This window comes from Salvelinus namaycush, unplaced genomic scaffold, assembly GCF_016432855.1.
Source record: "Salvelinus namaycush isolate Seneca unplaced genomic scaffold, SaNama_1.0 Scaffold260, whole genome shotgun sequence".
Taxonomy (NCBI): Eukaryota; Metazoa; Chordata; class Actinopteri; order Salmoniformes; family Salmonidae; genus Salvelinus; species Salvelinus namaycush.
The window spans coordinates 144,522-163,483 of NW_024059453.1; the positions used below are offsets into that span (position 1 = coordinate 144,522).

General features: G+C 43.5%; 1 protein-coding gene across 1 annotated transcript; it reads left to right on the forward strand.

Annotated features, from left to right (window-relative positions):
• The first annotated feature begins 310 nt into the window (after positions 1 to 310).
• On the forward strand, positions 311 to 18,034 carry LOC120039225 (transport and Golgi organization protein 1 homolog). Its single transcript, XM_038984710.1, has 24 exons — positions 311 to 499; positions 2,742 to 4,791; positions 5,073 to 5,138; positions 5,229 to 5,362; positions 6,850 to 6,975; positions 7,104 to 7,125; positions 7,262 to 7,338; positions 7,444 to 7,521; positions 7,650 to 7,760; positions 8,216 to 8,287; positions 8,404 to 8,508; positions 8,626 to 8,748; positions 8,925 to 9,006; positions 10,079 to 10,131; positions 10,255 to 10,345; positions 10,423 to 10,561; positions 10,748 to 10,940; positions 11,128 to 11,195; positions 11,509 to 11,597; positions 11,999 to 12,070; positions 15,236 to 15,310; positions 15,416 to 15,462; positions 16,488 to 16,836; positions 16,993 to 18,034. Exons 1-24 carry the CDS (start codon positions 311 to 313, stop codon positions 17,250 to 17,252), a joined length of 4,671 nt encoding a protein of 1,556 aa, XP_038840638.1. The 3' UTR covers positions 17,253 to 18,034.
• Positions 18,035 to 18,962: the final 928 nt, after the last annotated feature.

Genomic DNA, 18,962 nt, shown 5'->3' on the forward strand with positions numbered 1-18,962 from the left:
GGAAAGTCATACAGGATGGACGGCCTGAGGAGAGGAGAAAATGCCCTCAGAGCGTCTCAGAATTCTGGAACCATCCTGATGAACTATCACAGATCAACGGAATTATTTTCAAAGGAGAGAAAATCATCATTCCTACCAGTCTCAGGAAGAGATTTTGACAAAGATCCATGCTGGACACATGGGCATGGAAAAGTGCAAACAGAGAGCACGGGACATTTTGTTTTGGCCCGGAATGTGCAAACAAATAGAGGACATTGTTGGTAAATGCGCCATATGTCTTGAACGACGCCCCTCAAACACCAAAGAGCCAATGTTACCTCACTGTATCCCAGACCGACCCTGGCAGGTCGTGGCAACCGATCTGTTCACCTGGAACAACGAGAACTACATCGTAACAGTTGACTACTACAGCAGATACTTCGAACTCGACAAGCTTCACAGCACCACATCTGCAGCTGTGATACACAAGCTGAAAGCAGCCTTTGCCAGGCATGGCATTGTAGAGACTTTAATATCTGACAATGGGCCCTGTTACAAATCAAATGAGTTTGAATCCTTCACAAAAGCATGGGAGTTTACACATCACCACAAGCCCACATTACCCTCAAAGTAATGGCCTTGCTGAAAAATCAGTGCAGATTGCTAAATCACTCATGGACAAAGCAAAAGCAGACAAGAGAGACCCCTACCTCAGTCTCCTTGAATACCGCAACACTCCAGTTGACAACTTCAAATCACCAGCCCAGCTGTTGATGAGCCGCGGACTTCGCTCAATCCTTCCCAGCACCAACCAGCAGCTACAACCTGAGGTCGTCAGCTACAAGGAAATGCATGAAAAACGTGCACAGAGACAACAACAACAAAAGCGATACTACGACAGGTCAGCTAGACCACTGCCACCACTGATCGACGGAGAGTCAGTTTGAATCCAGGAGCATGGCCTCTGGAAGCCAGCAGTCGTCATCCAGCCAGCTAACACTGAACGTTCATAGCACGTCCGCACCGCAGAAGGAGCGGTGTACCGCCGCAATCGTCGTCACCTACTGAACACAAAAGAACAACACACTGATGAGATGAACTGTTCCCCTGAAAGAGAACGTGATGAACACACACACATCACAACATACACCACACTTACCTGCAACACCACAAGAACTGTTGACTGACACAGAAGCATGCTCAGCATCATATCGCACAAGGTCAGGAAGAGAGGTCAAGCCCAGAGCTGTCCTAGAACTGTGAAATGTCAAAGGGTGTAGGCGGATCGCTGCCCTAAAAGAGTTCCACACTGTAAACTTGTTATTGAAAGTTCACTTGAAATGCTTTGGTATTGTATTTGTTTGAAATGTTAAGATGTATTTCTACTGTGAAAGCTGAGTTGCTGAGAATCCCTTGTTCGAAAAGTAACAGTATGTTGGATCATTGTTTCAGAGTTTATGTTGATTCAGTTGGTGTAGTATGCAATATAAATGGTTACTTACCTTGAGTTCAAACTGCAGAGCATGTTTTCAAAAGAAACGCTTAGAATATGTAAACATTTTTCTTTTGTTTTAAAAGAAGGGGGATGTAATATTCATATGTGTAAACATACTGAGTTATAATTGGATGCATTTCACCGCCATATCATACTGTGCTATGATTGGTTAAGACCACCCAAATGGTTAGGTCATGGTCAGTTTGATCCTGGTTGGCGATACGTGAACATGCCAGTTATAGCTAGCTAATAAAGAGCTATGTTAAGAAATATCCTGTAGTACTGCATTTTATTATTTTGTACAAAGTGTGCAAAACAAGACAGTGCAGACAAGGGATGCATTAGTAAGTACTTGGCGCTAAACTCAAGCGAACTTTCAGGATACTTCCATCTTTCCATAGCTAGCTAGCTTGACCGGCGTTGTCATTTCAAGGGGATGAACTCGGCTAACCTAGCGCAACTGTCGTTAACGTTAGTTGTAAATACTGTAATGAAACAGGCAGGGAGCAGGTCTCGAACCCTCGACCTTCTAGCCCGAAGTCCAGCACGCTATCGACTGTGCTGCAAAAGCATGCTCGTGCGGCAGAGTCGATTTCCACGCTTATAAACCCATGGTCGTTACCCTACTCCCTCCTTTCAAAGAGCACGTCCTCGCGCTAGCTTGCGACTCTACGTCTTACAGGAACGCGCTCACCGGCCAAGCACACGCACTGTCGTGGATGCAAGGTCCGATCACTTCTGACACCAATCTAATGAAACGGTAGGGAGCAATCTCGAACCCTCGACTTCCTAGCCCGAGGTCTGGTGCGCTATCGACTGTGCCGCAAAAGCATGCTCGTGCGGCAGAGTCGATTTCCACGCTTATAAACCCATGGTCGTTACCCTACTCCCTCCTTTCAAAGAGCACGTCCTCGCGCTAGCTTGCGACTCTACGTCTTACAGGAACGCGCTCACCGGCCAAGCACACGCACTGTCGTGGATGCAAGGTCCGATCACTTCTGACACCAATCTAATGAAACGGTAGGGAGCAATCTCGAACCCTCGACTTCCTAGCCCGAGGTCTGGTGCGCTATCGACTGTGCCGCAAAAGCATGCTCGTGCGGCAGAGTCGATTTCCGCGCTTATAAACCCAGGGTCGTTACACTACCAATGCATAATAACCTAAGCTTGCTTAGTTGTAGCCGAAGCGAAGTCTCAGCCTGTGTTGGCTACTGCCTGACTAGTAGCCAAATTCTGGAACTATAATAACTGTGTTTCTGTGTTTCAGACTTTTTACCTAAACAAAAGTGCTGAGAGCACCAGGGTGGAAGTGGATGAGCCTCCACCTGAAGTGACACTGTTAGAAAATGATGAGATAGGTACATCCCTATCAGAGGACATTGATAAGGTTGTAGAGGTTCCAGATAATGATGATCTGAGACATTTTGAGGCTTTAGAGTCCTCTCTGCCTCAGCCTGAAACTCTTGACACAAAGGGAGTGGAATCTAACACTGTACTTGAGACCACAGCTGAGAGGATCAAAGATTACCTTCAGAAAGATCAGCAGAGGACAGAGGACTCTGTGCCGTACAGTGTTGTTGAACCAGAGGAAGGTGAGATCAAAGCAACCCCCTCAGAACCTGAATCCAAAGATGATCCTGAGTTAGAAAATGCACCTGATGGTTTTTCAGAAGGCAGACCTATTGCTGAGTTAAACACCACACTTGGAATAACTTTTGATGCTGTCACTTCCAATGATGAGGACACTTGGAAGGTGACTCCATATGATGAGGAAAGTGACAAGACTGAATATCAGCAGGATGAGGAAAGTGATCATCATATCAGGGAAACTCCATTGCTGGCTTTTCCTGAAGAAAGTTCTAATTTGGAACACGAGAACATTCCGGAATCTGATCAGACAGATGAGGAAGACAGTCTATCAAAGGTACCTCATACACAGAAACAGGACTCCAAGGACAATAACCTGTGGTCTGCATTTGGTGATACCGTTTTTAACATTGTCAGTGGTGGGGAAAGAATAGCTTATGTTGCCGGTTCAGAGGAAGATGACGAGGAGGATGATGACGAAGGTGAGATTACACCAGAGGAGCCTCCCAAAATTGAAGAACCCAAGGAGTCATTTGGCTGTTCTACTTCCTCTGAGCTAATCTTTGAGGAACCTGGGCACTCTAATTTCAGTGAGGATGCTGTCAAAGTACCTGATGAGGATTCTCAGACGTTGAAGTTTGAGGATGAATCTGAAGAAGGTGACATCGAACCTTCAACACCTCCTGCTGATGAGGCGAGTCCCTTTGAACACACTGAGGCTTTAGCAGAGAATCTCACAGAAGATGACAGCCCAGTCCCTAAACAGCTCTCACAGACAGACATGCTCTCAGACTTTGATAGTAAAATGAACGAATCAGAGCAGAAACAAGCTGTTGAAGAACTCCCCATACAAAAAGAGGAGTCAATAGATTTCTCACAAGTAGAGAATACATTTAAACAGGGTGGTACAGAGCTTTTCAGACTATTTCAAGAACCATACCAGAAGGTCCCAGATCCAAGTAAAAACACAATGGTGAAAGAGAGCCATCAAGAACTCCCCATAGAGGAGGAGGATTCAATACACCTAGAGGGGGAAGAGATTGAGGAAGAGTTACTAGAGGATGAAAATGCAGTATTGTCTTCATCCAAAACTGAGCACACTGATGAAAATGACACAGAAAGTCTATCTGAATTTGGGTCAGAGCAACCCAATAATTATACACAAACCGATGTTGTATCCAGTGATGTGTTGGATGTGGTCCAACACGACGAGGCTATTGACATAGAACCTGAGGTGCATGAGACTGAAAATGATGCTGAAAGCCACACGCCCTCACTTAAAGATAAAGTTCTGGATCCCCTTCCAAACAAAGAGGCGGAATACAGTAACAATGTGTTGAGGCTGAGACTATTGCGAGACCGCTGCAAGGAGGAGGATATGGAGCGCCTCCAAAAGATTCTAGGTCCTCAGAACCTCTTTAGGTTGGAGTTCCTTTTTTTTGACCTGGAGCTGAAGGCTGCCCGGCGGTCCCAGACAAACGTCAGTGAGGACATTGAAACGGTGCTGGAAGCCATTTTGGAAGCCTCTGAAACCCCAATCCTGGATGAGATTGAGAGGATGCTGGATGCCCATGAGAACGCTGACCTGCAGCAGGATGCTGGTGAGTTTGTTGAGGAAACTTCCATCTTGGAAGACTTCCAGGAATTGGTGTTCACCCTGCGTCAGAAGTACTCAACGGCCAGAAACAGTGCTCCCATGGCAGTGGGCAGTCAACTACACCCTGACACAGGTAATAATGCTTTTTTTCAGTTTATGTTCATGTCAGAGTATAGGAGGATTAAAACCTTTTGTTAAATAAATATTTGGAAAGTCTCATACATTGCTAATGACATGATAATAATGCCTGGAGATTTGGTTTGCAGAATAAGCTGTATTTAAGAAATGCCCAAGAAGTACAACAAAGTAAATAGTAATCTGTTGACAGAACAAATACACTTCCTGACAATGCCAGTTAGATTGCAATGCATGAACATTTACTCACTGTTTGAACCTCTCTGAATGTTTCAAAAGATGGGAATATGTCTGAAAATACCTTGGACATGGGACTTAGCGTAGACATGGATCACCCTCCCTCAGGTAGGTGTTCATTATACTTCCCTACTTTTGAAATTGTGGTGAGATGTAAACTGTATGCATTAACCTAATTTGCTTGTGCTGTATTTCCAGGATCTCTGGAGTCACCTCCTGTCACTGATTTCCATGAAGATGAGCAGAGTGGTTCATCATTCGTATCAGTGCTAATTTTATCTGGTCGTCTCGTCACCCTGTTTTATGAGTATCTTGGAATATATGGTGTTATGGTAAGTTACTTCATGTATTTCTCTCTTGTGAATGGGCTTTCCTTCCTATTGTAATTGACTAATTGCCTGCATGTAGTGCTTAGGACTCAAGTATTCATACTTATTTTATTATTGCTGGGACAATGCATGTATTATTTTTATTTGGGGGGCGGCATTTGCCATGCTGACAGCGTTACCCAACCCTTCCCCTTTTTTCAACTGGTAGTTGAGTACAGCACCGTTTCCGTTAAATTAAACGTTCCAGAACGTAAAAACGTACTGAATGCAGCCCAGGTTCAGTGATCCTTTCCCATTTTTTTGTTGACTTGTTCTAGTGAAGTGTAGACTGAAGTTAAGTGTCCACAGCCGGTGTTTTGCTTATTGAGTGGGATATAAATGATACCCCCGCTCATTTTACCAGGCTTTGTGCGTTTTGCTTAGAAAGTAATCACGTTCAGAACTCTAAAAGGAGGCTAGTAGACATGTTGTTGGTTTACGCAAACGAGTTGCATTGCAAGTCACAAGCCAAACTAACTAGATAGCCAGCTCAACTGTTAAAGTAACGTACAGTAGCGATGGATTCGGAAGAAACAACCCCTTTACCCACTTTGCCCCTGATGACAGAATCTGATCAACTGTCTGTCTTGTACTGTCTTGTACTTCGATATGTAAGTAGTTGGCTACAATGTAGCTAGCTGGCTAGTCAAGTCTTAGGCCGCCACATGGCTGGCTAGCTAGCTACATTGAAACTGAATCTTGTTGGCAACTTCATTTGCCTGTCCTCTTCCTCATTTAAAAAATGGCTCACTTTCCAGACTAGCAGTATCCGTTCTTCCTATATCTGGGTCTCAGATCGAGAGGTGCCTTCAAGTTGTTGAATTTTCCTTTGACAGCTTCCCCTTACATAACTATCACTTGAGGTTACATGCCATTAAAATCTACATGTGGCTCATGTCCAGTGATATGTTATGTAATCATCTGTTTTGTTTATTGGACATTTTACAGGATGAAAGGCTACATGATGCAATCTTTTGCACTCTAAATCCACATAGGCCTAAGGCTTGTTAGTTAGATCCACTCTGTGGTGATTAATTTAGCCAATCCCTGAATTTCACTGAGCGACTGCGATGGAAGTTCTGTATTGTGCAAAGGTCACCATGGTTGGACAGTGGTAGGGCCCCAGTCCAATCCAATCCCCATTAATTGCATAAGGTCAAGGCAAATCTTCTCTCTATTGATTTTGATCAACAACTAGGTTATAGGCTACGTCTATTTCTAAACCCACCTTGATTTGATCTGAAGATATGCCTCTGCATTGACTGAGAGGGTGCTCAGTGGGATAACCATTAGCCATGCTTGTAAACAGAACACTGGAATGCCTGATGGTTTAGTTCAATGTTTTTAACAGCACTTATTTTCTTCTGTCATCTCAGCCCAGCTATTACCCAACTTATTTGCTAAGCCTGACATGTTCTGTAGTAACACTGATTGGACCTGTCTCTCCCCAGATGGTCACCAGCCTGCCAGAGCACTGGAAGCCAGGTCCAGACTTCTACGGCGTGTCCTGTGAACCCGTGCTGGTCACTGCAGGTGCCGGGGTCATCGGCTTCCTCTTCTGGAGGAGCATTCTATCTGTAAGTCGTTGTTGCACAGTTACTGCTTTCATAATTTCATCATCTGATTGCTTTATGTTATTCTATGATGTATTGTATGCTACCGTTGAGGAGGCTGTTTGCTGCCACTTTTCTTTTCCTTCTCACAGGTCAAAAGCAAGTCATATCTAAGTAAGTTCTTCTCTCTGGCTATTTAGGGTGCATAGTGAATCCTCATTCATATTGCTTACAGGCTGGTGTTCTTGTCATGTGTAAACCATGTCTGATTTCATACTCTTGTCATGGTTTTTATTCGCTACTGAAAAAGAAATGGTGGACAGGATGAAAAAGCTTGAACAAGAGAAGAAGGAGATACTCCAAAAGGTCGCTGAACTGCAGCAACAGGTAAGTTGCAGAGACTTTTCACTGACTAAGATCCAGACTTTTGAGTTCAATGTGAATTAAGGTACATAATGTTTTGACAGTATATTTCTACTGGGTTCCCCTCAGGGCGAAGAACTTAAAGAAAAGCAAAAGCTGTCTGAAAAATCTGCCACTTTATCTCTGGAAAAGATCCAGGAATTGGAGGTGAGTCTCTAAAAAATATTATCTTGATCACATGTCATTGTCATGCTGACAATTATTAGATCTTTTATTATTTTTTTCTTCTCCATAGTGTTTAAATTGACTACGCATTTTCTTTTTCTGTCCAATAGAATATTGTGCAAGAGATGGAGAGACAAAATGAGCGCCTGGACGAGGAAAATAACTTACACGCCATATCCTTTGACAAAGAGCGGGCCAATACTGCGAAACATGAAGATATGGTGAGTAGTATTGAGCGATTTAGCTGTAATTAAAATGTTTCAGAACAACCAATTCTCTGACGTCGGTTCAATTATTTGAATTCCATTAAGTTAGTTTATTATGTGAGCTCAATGTGCCGTTTCTCTAGAGAGAAATCAAATCAAGCACATACTTCGGGACGTTGTAGTTTTCAACATGAGAATAAATATTCCACATAGTTTAGTGCAGAAAATGTGGTAATTGACTAAAATGACCACAATCCATTGCACCTACAGCTGCATGGACTTGCGCGGGCAGACAGAGAGAAAGGGACAGCCTGCAAATGAGAGAGAGATACCCTAGAGAGCAGTTGCTTTCGTGATGTAGACAGCATAGGCAGCTACTATTAGCCAGCTACTATCCTAAATAGGATGGCTCGTTGATGAGGACAGAGAAAGATGGTTGTCATTATGCTTATCATTATCTTTGCCCATAGATGTCCGAAATGGACAAAACCATTGAGAAGTTGAAGCGCAGCAAGAAGAAGACCCAGGATGCACTGTCGAAGGTATAGGTCATATAAGTGAACATGCCCAATGAAAATATGTCAAATATATTAACATTGCAACAATCAAATGTAAAGTGTTTATTTCCTTTTCATTATCCTTATCATTGAATCTGTAGTCTACCATTCTGATGGATGAAGCCAAACTCCGCGAAGATGCCCGGAATGTCCAGGTCCAGGTTCTGGAGAAGGATATTGCCACCCTGAAGGAGGAGAACCTCTCGGTGAGTACCAATATGGAACAACGATTCACACTTTAAGCCTCATGACATTGTGTAGGACTCATTGGCCATGCAGGGCCTGCATTGCACCGTCCTGATGACCTAATTTCCTTGTTACAGCTGCACCATGCTGCCAAGTTGTGGGAGGAGAAGCACAGGGAGACAAGCGAGCAGATCAAAGTCTACCAGAAGTCCCAGAAAGACCTGGAGGATTCCCTCCTTCAGAAGGACCACAACGTTGAGTTTTTTTTACACGTTACGATATTGTTACACACATCAATTCCTGTTCACACCTTCTCAAATGCACCCTGATGACAAAGAAACATGTCACCTGTATTATGTTCCAAAAAAATACTTCTTGACTGATTCCAGGGGAAAAGTGTAATGTATCAATTGGTGGTTCTCAACCTCTCTGGCAGGTTCTATCTGACCTGCTAGGAGACCTGGAGGCCTGCGATGACCTGAAAGGTGGAGTTGTTGCTAACGGGGTAGCCTCTAACGGTAAGTTACCTGACACGGTGTCCTATTCAGAGGAGGCTGGTGGGAGGAGCAATAGGAGGACGGGCTCCTTGTAATGGCTGGAATGGAACCAAATACATGGAAGCAGTGTGCTTGACTCCGTTCCATTTATGCCTTTATAGTGAGCCAGTCCTTCTATAGCTCCTCCCACCAGCCTTCTCTGATTAGGATACTGTCATGTGATTAGGTCTTATGTAGCAAAATTTGAAATTGTGTTTTTTTACATTGGATTAAAGTAGAAACTCGGAGCATCAAAATGGTATATCATACACTACAGTTGAGGAACAATGGGAAAGTAATTCTGCTTTGAAAGTTGATAAACTTGTAACCCATACTGGAGAGCTCTTCTTTGTCTATACCCATTCAGCATTGTTCACACATATTGTTAGCTAGCTAACAATATGCTTTATTTTGCAATGAGAAAACGACTTTCTGACAAAATTAGAAACTTATATCTGAAAATGGTTTCCCTTAGTTTGAAGATGTATTCAGGAGACAGGTGTTTTATACAACAGCCTTCTATGTGTTCTATTTTCGACTGCCTCTGCATATTTGCAATCAAACCACAGAATTTTCTCCATCTCCTTAGCTATCATACTCTGCTTCCACCGGACAGTCCACTGATTTCAAAACTTGGGTCTCCTAAAAGTGGAGAGCATCTTTCAAAAAAGCTGCGTTAGAAAGGGTTACTTACACATACTGAGAAGCTCATGTTATAGACAGAAGCGTGCTACATGGCAGACCAATCCGAACTCGTTTCATGGCGCGTCCAGCTCATCCATTATCTCAGCCAATCATGGCTAGAGGGAAGGTTCCTTCCTTTTTCCGTGGCTAAACTAACTCTGCTCATAGTTGACCATTTTTATTCGTATTTACGGATGGCATACAAGTTTGTTATTAAGGCACATGGAAGTTCACGTACCAGAAGGCATTTTGCCCCCAAAAACGCATTTTGATAGTTCTACATTCAAATGCCTCTCCTGTGAAGTATTGACGCGCGACATACGCCTACTTTCCTGAAACGTGTCACTGTGTTTACAATTATTTGTTTCAGACAAGCAGACCATCATCCAAAACCGCCATAAGCAAATGATGGATGTCTCTCGGGTAAGAATGAGTTCTTTCTTAAACGGACCCAGATTTCTGTGTACCTGAAGGCAGGTAAAACTTGTGCTCAGAACCAAGAAGTGTGTCAACTATTCCACTAACTGTTGGAATAACTTTCCACAGGTCCAGACCACTCTGTCTGTTGTGGAGGAAGAGCGCGATCGCTTCATGACCAAGCTGCTGAACGAAGAGAAGTCCAGGAAAGAGCTGGAAGGTATGTCCCAGCAACTAGAATTTGATATGCATCACTGCCTTTTCTCTCTCAACACTATCAACTTGTTTTCACCACAGAGCAATTTCAGAAGCTGGAGCATGACATCTTGTTGGTGAAAAGTGACAAGAACCACCTGGAGAACCAGTACAAGACCCTGCAGCAGAAGAATGACATCATGACAGAGATGTACCAGCAGAAGGAGAACGCTTTGCAGCAGTAAGTGGAATCAGAAGCAGTGCAGTTCATGTGTTAATACCATAGTAGGGTTTGTTCTCCATGGTTCCACAGCATGTAAAAAAAAAAACATTTTTCCTTGTCTTTTACTGTATTATTTTACTCTGAGGTTTGAGTTTTTCAAATGGTCTTTAAATAGTTTGATTTAATTTGTGTGTCGCCTTACAGGAAGCTGACCAAGGAGGAGTTTGAGCGCCCCAACAAGGAAGACCGGCTGACGGAGATGGACGGCAAGGCCCAAGAGGAGGAGGTCAAGGTGTGTAGGCAGCGCGTTAAGGAGATCCAGGACGAGCTGAAATGGACCGAGAAGTTCTACAAAGCTCAGATCATTGAGCAGGAGCAGAAATCTCACGAGAACTGGGTTTGTACAATACGACTTTATTAGTCCATTTGTTAAAGAAACAACAAATGTCTCATTTCTCAACCCCCATCGATGGCACATACATTAGGATCAGGACATTTTTTTAAAGTCTTCTGTTTGGCCAGTCATTTGTAAGGTGAGTTTAGTCCAAAACAGGAGATTTTAAATGTCTCTTCTTTCTCTCTAGGTGATTGCACGCGCCGCAGAGCGAGCTCTAATCGACGAGAAGAAGGAAAGAACTAACATTCGTAACTTGTGAGTGCAACACTAATACAACAGACTCAATTGGGCTATACCAAAGCAGGGCTCACCTATTGCTCACTCAAAATGGAGACAGGCAGATCCTTTCATTTGGTTTATTTTTGGTCAATCTCACATTTACTTTTTGAATTAGTCATAATAGTAAAGTAAAAAGAGGCACATTGTGAACCAAAGGTTGCACTGCCAAGTCGAAGGACCACAAATGCAAGTGTTTTGGTCACAGTTTTGCAATGCAGTAAGCTGTATTAGTCTAGATTTGGAGGTACAGTATTGAGAATCTAAATGCCTGTTCTCTTTTTCACCCTAGACTGACTGACATGTCCAGCAACCTGAAGGAGCTCTGTAGGCCTCTGTTCAAGCCCACCCCTGGGATGGCTCCCATGCCTCTCCGACGAGGTAAGAACCAATCCTCAGTTCACGTTATTTAGTACTGGCACGTCTGGGGTGCATTCAGTAAGGCAAAATCGTCAGAACATAACTTGCAGGTAGAAATGAAATGAATAGGGCTGATATGACTCTATTCTTGAGGACAGAGAATCATATTTCTATCTGAACGTTCTGTAACGTTCCTGACCATTTCTATTGTCTTGTCGGTTGGATATCATCTGTGACTGCGTTTCAAATTAGATCTTGGACTTTTTGACTGTCTGATACCTCATCTGCTGTTTGACGTCCACCCTCTGAAATGCATGTTTTCCTGGGGTTTTGATTTGAATTCCTTGTAGCTGGTCCAATGTGGAGAGACTGAGAGTGGTATTTGGCTGAGTGTTTTGTTGTTAAATGGTTTTGCTAAACAGGTGATTCGTACAGGCCCTGTAAGAAGTTCACGGGTGCCCCCCCCCCTGTGGGGCGAAGGAACAAGCCCTACCGTGAGTCTCCTGAACCCACGCCCCGGACAGCCTTGGCCCTGATTGGCCGAGCAGTACCATCCCTCAGCCAATCAACCACCCCCCCCTTGTTCACCCTTGTATGCCCTGACTCCCCGCTTCTTTTTCACCTTTCCTTTTTCCCTGTCTTTACCTCCGCTGTGGTGTTTCAATAATTTCCCTTATTTTTCTTCCTACTGCTCTCATCCTGCTCCTAGTTGGTACCCATTTGACCTTTTCCTCTTCCTAATGTTTGTCTTCTAATTACGTCCTCTCTGATTTTCGAAGACATTCTTTCCTGTCTCTTTCACTGCCATCTTTTCTCCCTCTACTGCCATACCCATCTTTCTCACCTGTGTTTGCGTGTCCAGACGATCCAGAATGTTCCCATGCCTCCGTTTGCTTTCACAATTTGGAATAACCGCTCTTGCATCCCTCTTGCTCTTTCAGTACTATGGTGGTGTTTTTGTTGTGTTCAGCTGTTGTGAGATCATATGTGTGTGGCAACTCGTTAGGTTACTAAAGCTTCAGCCTTTGCTTTCCCTTGTGGGATTACTGCATTCCATACATTTGTATATATATATATATTTAAAATATACACTACCGTTCAAAAGTTTGGGGTCACTTAGAAATGTCCTTTATTTTTCAAATTGATCAGAAATACAGTGTATACATTAATGTTGTAAATGACTATTGTAGCTGGAAACGGCTTTTATTTTTTTCATGGAATATCTCCATGGGCGTACAGAGGCCCATTATCAGCAACCATCACTCCTGTGTTCCAATGGCACGTTGTTAGCTAATCCAAGTTTATCATTTTAAAAGGCTAATTGATCTTTAGAAAACCCTTTTGCAAGTATGTTAGCACAGCTGAAAACTGTCCTGATTTAAAGAAGCAATAAAATTGGCCTCCTTTTAGACTAGTTGAGTATATGGAGTATCAGCATTTGTGGGTTCGATTACAGGCTCAAAATGGCCAGAAACAAAGCACTTTCTTCTGAATCTCGTCAGTCTATTCTTGTTCTGAGAAATGAAGGCTATTCCTTGTGAGAAATTGCCAAGACACTGAATATCTCGCACAACGCTGTGTACTACTCTCTTCACAAAACAGCGCAAACTGGCTCTAACCAGAATAGAAAGAGGAGTGGGAGGCCCCGGTTCACAACTGAGCAAGAGGACAAGTACATTAGTGTCTAGTTTGAGAAACAGATGCCTCACACGTTGAGGAACTGGCAACTTCATTAAATAGTACCCGCAAAACACCAGTCTCAACGTCAACAGTGAAGAGGCGACTCCGGGATGCTGGCCTTTCAGAAGGAAAGTCTTTGTTTCTGGCCATTTTGAGCCTGTAATCGAACCACGCAGCCGTTATACTGCTCAGAAAGGAGACGCGTTCTGTCTCCTAGAGATGAACGTAATCCTAACCGACTTGCCAAAACTATAGTTTGTAAACAATACATTTGTGGAGTGGTTGAAAAACGAGTTTTAATGACTCCAACCTAACTGTATGTAAACTTCCAACTTCAACTGTATATACACATACACACAGTACCAGTCAGAAGTTTGGACACACCTACTCATTCTAGGTTTTTTCTTTATATTTACTATTTTCTACATTGTAGAATCATAGTGAAGACATCAAAACTATGAAACAACACATATTGAATCATGTAATAACCAAAAGTGTTAAAAAATCTAAATATATTTGAGATTCTTTAAAGTAGCCTCCCTTTGACTTGATGACAGCTTTGCACACTCTTGGCATTCTCTCAACCAGCTTCACCTGAAATGCTTTTCCAACAGTCTTGAAGGAGTTCCCACATGCTGTGCTCTTGTTTGCTGCTTTTCCTACACTCTGGGGTCCAACTCATCCCAAACCATCTCAATTGGGTTGAGGTCGGGTGATTGTGGAGGCCAGGCCATCTGATGCAGCACTCATCACTCTCCTTGGTCAAATAACCCTCACACAGCCTGGATGTGTGTTGGGTCATTGTCCTGTTGAAAAACAAATGATAGTCCCACTAAGCGCAAACCAGATGGGATGGCGTATCACTGCAGAATGCTGTGGTAGCCATGCTGGTTAAGTGTCCCTTGAATTCTAAATAAATCACAGACAGTGTCACCAGCAAAGCACCATCACACCACACCACCTCCATGCTCCACGGTGGGAACCACACATATGGAGATCATTCATTCACCTACTCTGCGTCTCAGAAAGACACGAAGGTTGGAACCAAAACTCTCAAATTTGTACTCTTCAGACCAAAGGACAGATTTCCGTCAGTCTCATCTCCATTGCTCTTGTTTATTGGCCCAAGCAAGTCTCTTCTTATGGGGGTCCTTTTAGTAGTGGTTTCTTTGCAGCAATTCAACCATGAAGGCCTGATTCACGTGGTCTCCTCTGAACAGTTGATGTTGAGATGTGTCTGTTACTTGAACTCTGAAGCATTTATTTGGGCTGGTAACTCTAATGAACTTATCCTCTGCAGCAGAGGTAACTCTTGGTCTTTCCTGTGGCGTTTCTCATGAGAGCCAGTTTTATCATAGAGCTTGATGGTTTTTGCGACTGCACTTAAAGAAACTTTAAAAGTTCTTGAAATTTTCCAGATTGACTGATCTTCATGTCATAAAGTAATGGACTGTCGTTTCTTTTTGCTTCTTTGAGCTGTTCTTGCCATAATATGGACTTAGCCCTATTTGGTAAAATACCATCTTCTTTATACCACCCCTACCTTGTCACAACACAACTGATTGGCTCAAACGCATTAAGAAGCAAAGAAATTCCACAAATTTAACTTTTAACAAGGCACACCTGTTAATTGAAAAGCATTCCAGGTCACTACCTCATGAAGCTGGTTGAGAGAATGCCAAAAGTGTGCAAAGCTGTCATCAAGGCAAAGGGTGGCTTCTTTGAAGAATCTCAAATATTCTGATACTGGTACTTCTAGTTCTGGAAGAATAATATCCTACCATGACATGACCAAACATTTTCCTCGGACTGCAAATAGACCAGACTTTGCTATAAATAGATGGTAGCATGAACCAGTAACGTGGTCTAGAGTCAGGTGCCTAATGACAACCAGGAGAGCCAAGGTTAGCATTCTAGAAGATTTGAGAATATTGCAGTGTTTTACGTTGATGTATCACCGTGTATTTATTGTCCGACAGGACCACGACCTCACTCTGACCCTCACGGCCGCCGTTACTCTCCGTACCACAAACACCCAGTGGCTGCTAGACCTGGTAGGGATTGTATTTTTTGTCAATGAGGGTTGATGTGGTATTATTCCCTAATCGAGCCCTTATCCTATATCTCCTCTAATCATTCTTCCCTTTGTTCCTCCACAGACACCATGGCCCCACGTACATCCTCACCAAGCAATCTGTGCAGCTCGGTAAGTTTCAGTCAATTTGAGACAATGTGCATCTCTCCCCCCTGTTCCTCCATCATGTGGGTGTGTTTGCACTAAACAGACCGCTCCACTAGAGTCACAGGCTGAGGCCCAGGCCTCCACAGAGAACCCAGAGGCAGTGAGTATTATGTTCGAGGCAGCGGTGGCAGGGATGCGGGTGTGTGTGTGAGCATGCTTACCCCAGCCGTGGATCAGTGGCTGGAGTGGCAGTCAGCTGGGTAGTGGCGTCACAGGGTTGTCAGACTTAACATTGCTGGCTGGATTCTGACATGCGTGGTTGCTTGTTTTAAGGCGCTTACAGACGGGCTGCGGTAAACTGAACATTTCTGCCTACCGTGTGTAGATGCCAGCGGTCCCGGTTTTTGTCAGCTCGGCGGTTGTGATTAAAACATTGGTTGGTTGGTTGGTTGGCGAGAAGAACTCTGCTCATTGGTCAACCATGCATATTTTGAAGCCTTGAGCGTAGAGCCAGCGTCGCCGCTCACTGGAGTGAGTACCACGAACGGCGCCACTTGCGAAACTGCTTGCGTTTTGCCGCCCTACTCCCATTGAAGTCTGAAGACCTTTGCCGCTTCCCGTGGTCCGTCTGTAAGCTCCTTTTATATTTTCCCTATATTACAACACCCTCCCTCTGACCCCCATTGAATGAATTGGTGACACTGTTCCACAAAGCCATAACTTCAGCACAACTACCTGATGGATATCTCAAATGTGTTATCATTTAAAGCTGTGTGTGTTTGAGGTTAATGCTTTGTGGAAACGGTCCTGATTCTGAATCAGTGTGTGGAACTTGGTCGTGTGATTCTTGTGGGACTGTGTAACTTGACTTATTATTGTGGGATATTGTTGTCTTTCTCACCAGTGCATAATTGTTTGTTTTGTTCTAACCTAACGAAACTGTTTGAATCAGATGAAAGGGTCTCTCATTGTTGGTGCCAGCAGCAGGGCTACAAGCACAATGGACCTATTGCTATTCTTTGTTTTAATATTTTTTGGTGTTCCTCCAGAACCCTCGACCTCAGGGTCCTGGCTCCCTGCTGGTCTCTCCCATCAGCTCCCCCCTCGACTCAAGCCTCAGACCAGTCATCAGCCATCCCTCCGGACTCTGCCACCGTCCTCTTCCCGGACCCCACCACATCCCTCCTCCCCCACCCTTCATGCCTCCCGTGTACCGACCAGACAACGGACACTCAGGCATGATGCCTCCTGGACCCCCACCGCCTAACGGACACCCGCCTGGTCCAATGATACCACCCGGACATCGACCTCAACCTCCTGGTGCTTACGGTCCCTCTTCCCCACACAACCGGTACCTTCCTCCACCTTCTCACTATGGACCGGTGCCTCCTCCATTCGGTAGGTGGTGAATTCTGGCCGCCAGCTTTTATCTCAAGTTGAGTCTTTGGTATTAGTATTTCAGTTGTGATTAGCAATGCTATTGTTATGTTGGTACTACAGTGTTATATTTGTATGTTCATTTTTCCTTCTACCCTCCTATGGCCCGACCCATAGGACCCCCACATACCTACGTGCACTATGGACCACTTGATCACTTCATCCCACTCCGACACCTGCCCCCTGGGGTGGCCCCATTCCCTCCTCATGTCGGCCCCAAAGACTTCCCTGTGCAGCCACAGGTCCCACATGTCCATGACTCTTCAGTGGGCCCCCAGCCCGGCGCTGAACCCCAGGGCCAGGGGCAAGACTACAGCTCCCAGCAGGCAACAGCTGCCCCCCATGACTCAGTCAGCTCTGCCATGGCAGAGCCTTAGACACCTGCCAACCGTTAACGACCTGGCTACATTTAATCAACCACGATTCATCTCTTTATTTTTTCCTTTTTGTTTTTAATATGCTGAAAATAAATATCATATGATATACTTGCAAACAACAGAAGTATCTAAAAAGTTAGTGTTCCTATTAAAGCATCAGAAAATCAATGTCTTATGTTTCGTGTCTGAAATGTAATAACGACTTGAAGAGGAGTAGAACTGAGGCTTGTTACTCTGCAAGTCCTATTGTGCAATAACATTTCTATTGTATGACTGAGGATTTTAAGTTTTTGAAAGGGTATTATGTTGATTTTGTATTCATTTCACAATGTTATCATGGTTTCCTGTGGAAATTATTGAAAATAAATGGACCCCAAGCTTTTGGGTTGCTTGATCGATCATTTCAGAAGTACCATATTATCTTAACTCTTCCCCAAACTCTCTTCAGAATGAACTGAAAAGGAAAGTTGTGTAAGTTGAAAGTCAAAGATGTATTTGCTGTTCTTTGGATATTTTATTAATAAAACTGGTAAAAGGTACTGCAGTTGTCTATTGTTCATATGAAGCATATGACAACTTTTGTGATCCATTTTAGTTTGAAAGGAAATGTCTGACAGTGCATTTTGTTTTGTATGGGTAGTTGTATTACATGTGAAAAGCCAGTAATCACCCACTAACTGAACACCTGTCATATGACCTTCACATTTGTTTCTTTTTTTGTTCTTATGTTACATCAGGGATGCATCACATTTATCTATTTATTTTCAATAAAAAGAAAATAACAACAAAAAGTTTGCGAAAAAGTTTGCGACCGAGTTTGCGAAACCCTGCTCTAGTCTACAGTAACAGTGCAGGTAGAAGGAACAGGGTTTGTCATCACGTTTTTCACATTGTTCCAGGTCTGAATTGACATTGTACATTTCTACAGTATGTGACGCCATAAATGGAGTTACTGAAGGTTAATCATGATGACTAAGTGGATTTTCTGTCGACACCCAACACTTGAATTTGCTCTCTTTGTACATGCTAACAATAACTGCTACAGTAATACCCATCTGTTTATTCCTGATTTAAGTGGGTAATTCTGGTAATTACTATGGGCACTCCTGCAAAGCCTTCACTAGTCTTACGCGGCAGTGGCTATGTTAGTGAGAATCAAATATGTGTTTCATTATGACTAACTGATCTACGAATAATGAGTCGTTTATTTTATGATGCAAGGTCATTTGTATATCAGTCAGCAGTCACCTGCAATGTCAAACAAGCCCAGTGAAAAAAAAAAAATGAAAGCAGTGTAAATTGTCACTGATTAGTGTCTCTTAATGCCGTGAGCAAAACATCTGGGAACTCAGAAATCGCCGACTTCAGTGTGTTCAAGACAACTGGGAACTCTGAAAAAAACAAGCTCCGACTGGGAGAAATCTTTTGAGTCATCCAACTCGGAATTCCACGTCGGGAACTCTGGCACTTTCTAGAGCTCTGACATTCCAACCCGATGATCACTGACGTCATGATTTGACCAAATTTTTTTCAGAGTTCCCGGTTCTCTTGAAAGCACCATAAGTGTATTCAGTTAGTGCCATTACAAAAAAAAAATATTAATAAAATGGAGACAATGTTTTAATAGTGGTTAGCCAGTGTGGCCTTGATGGGAACAGCATTCAAAACAAAGGTCAAAGTCAACTTCAGTTACATGCAGCATCCTTTTCA

Excerpts from the sequence above, each read along its gene's own strand:
- LOC120039225 (XM_038984710.1), top strand. The coding sequence starts at position 311 with ATGTTACCTCACTGTATCCCAGACCGACCCTGGCAGGTCGTGGCAACC. Across the intron at positions 4,792-5,072 it reads TCAACTACACCCTGACACAG|ATGGGAATATGTCTGAAAAT; the intron begins GTAATAATGCTT and ends ATGTTTCAAAAG. Across the intron at positions 15,463-16,487 it reads CAAGCAATCTGTGCAGCTCG|AACCCTCGACCTCAGGGTCC; the intron begins GTAAGTTTCAGT and ends GTGTTCCTCCAG.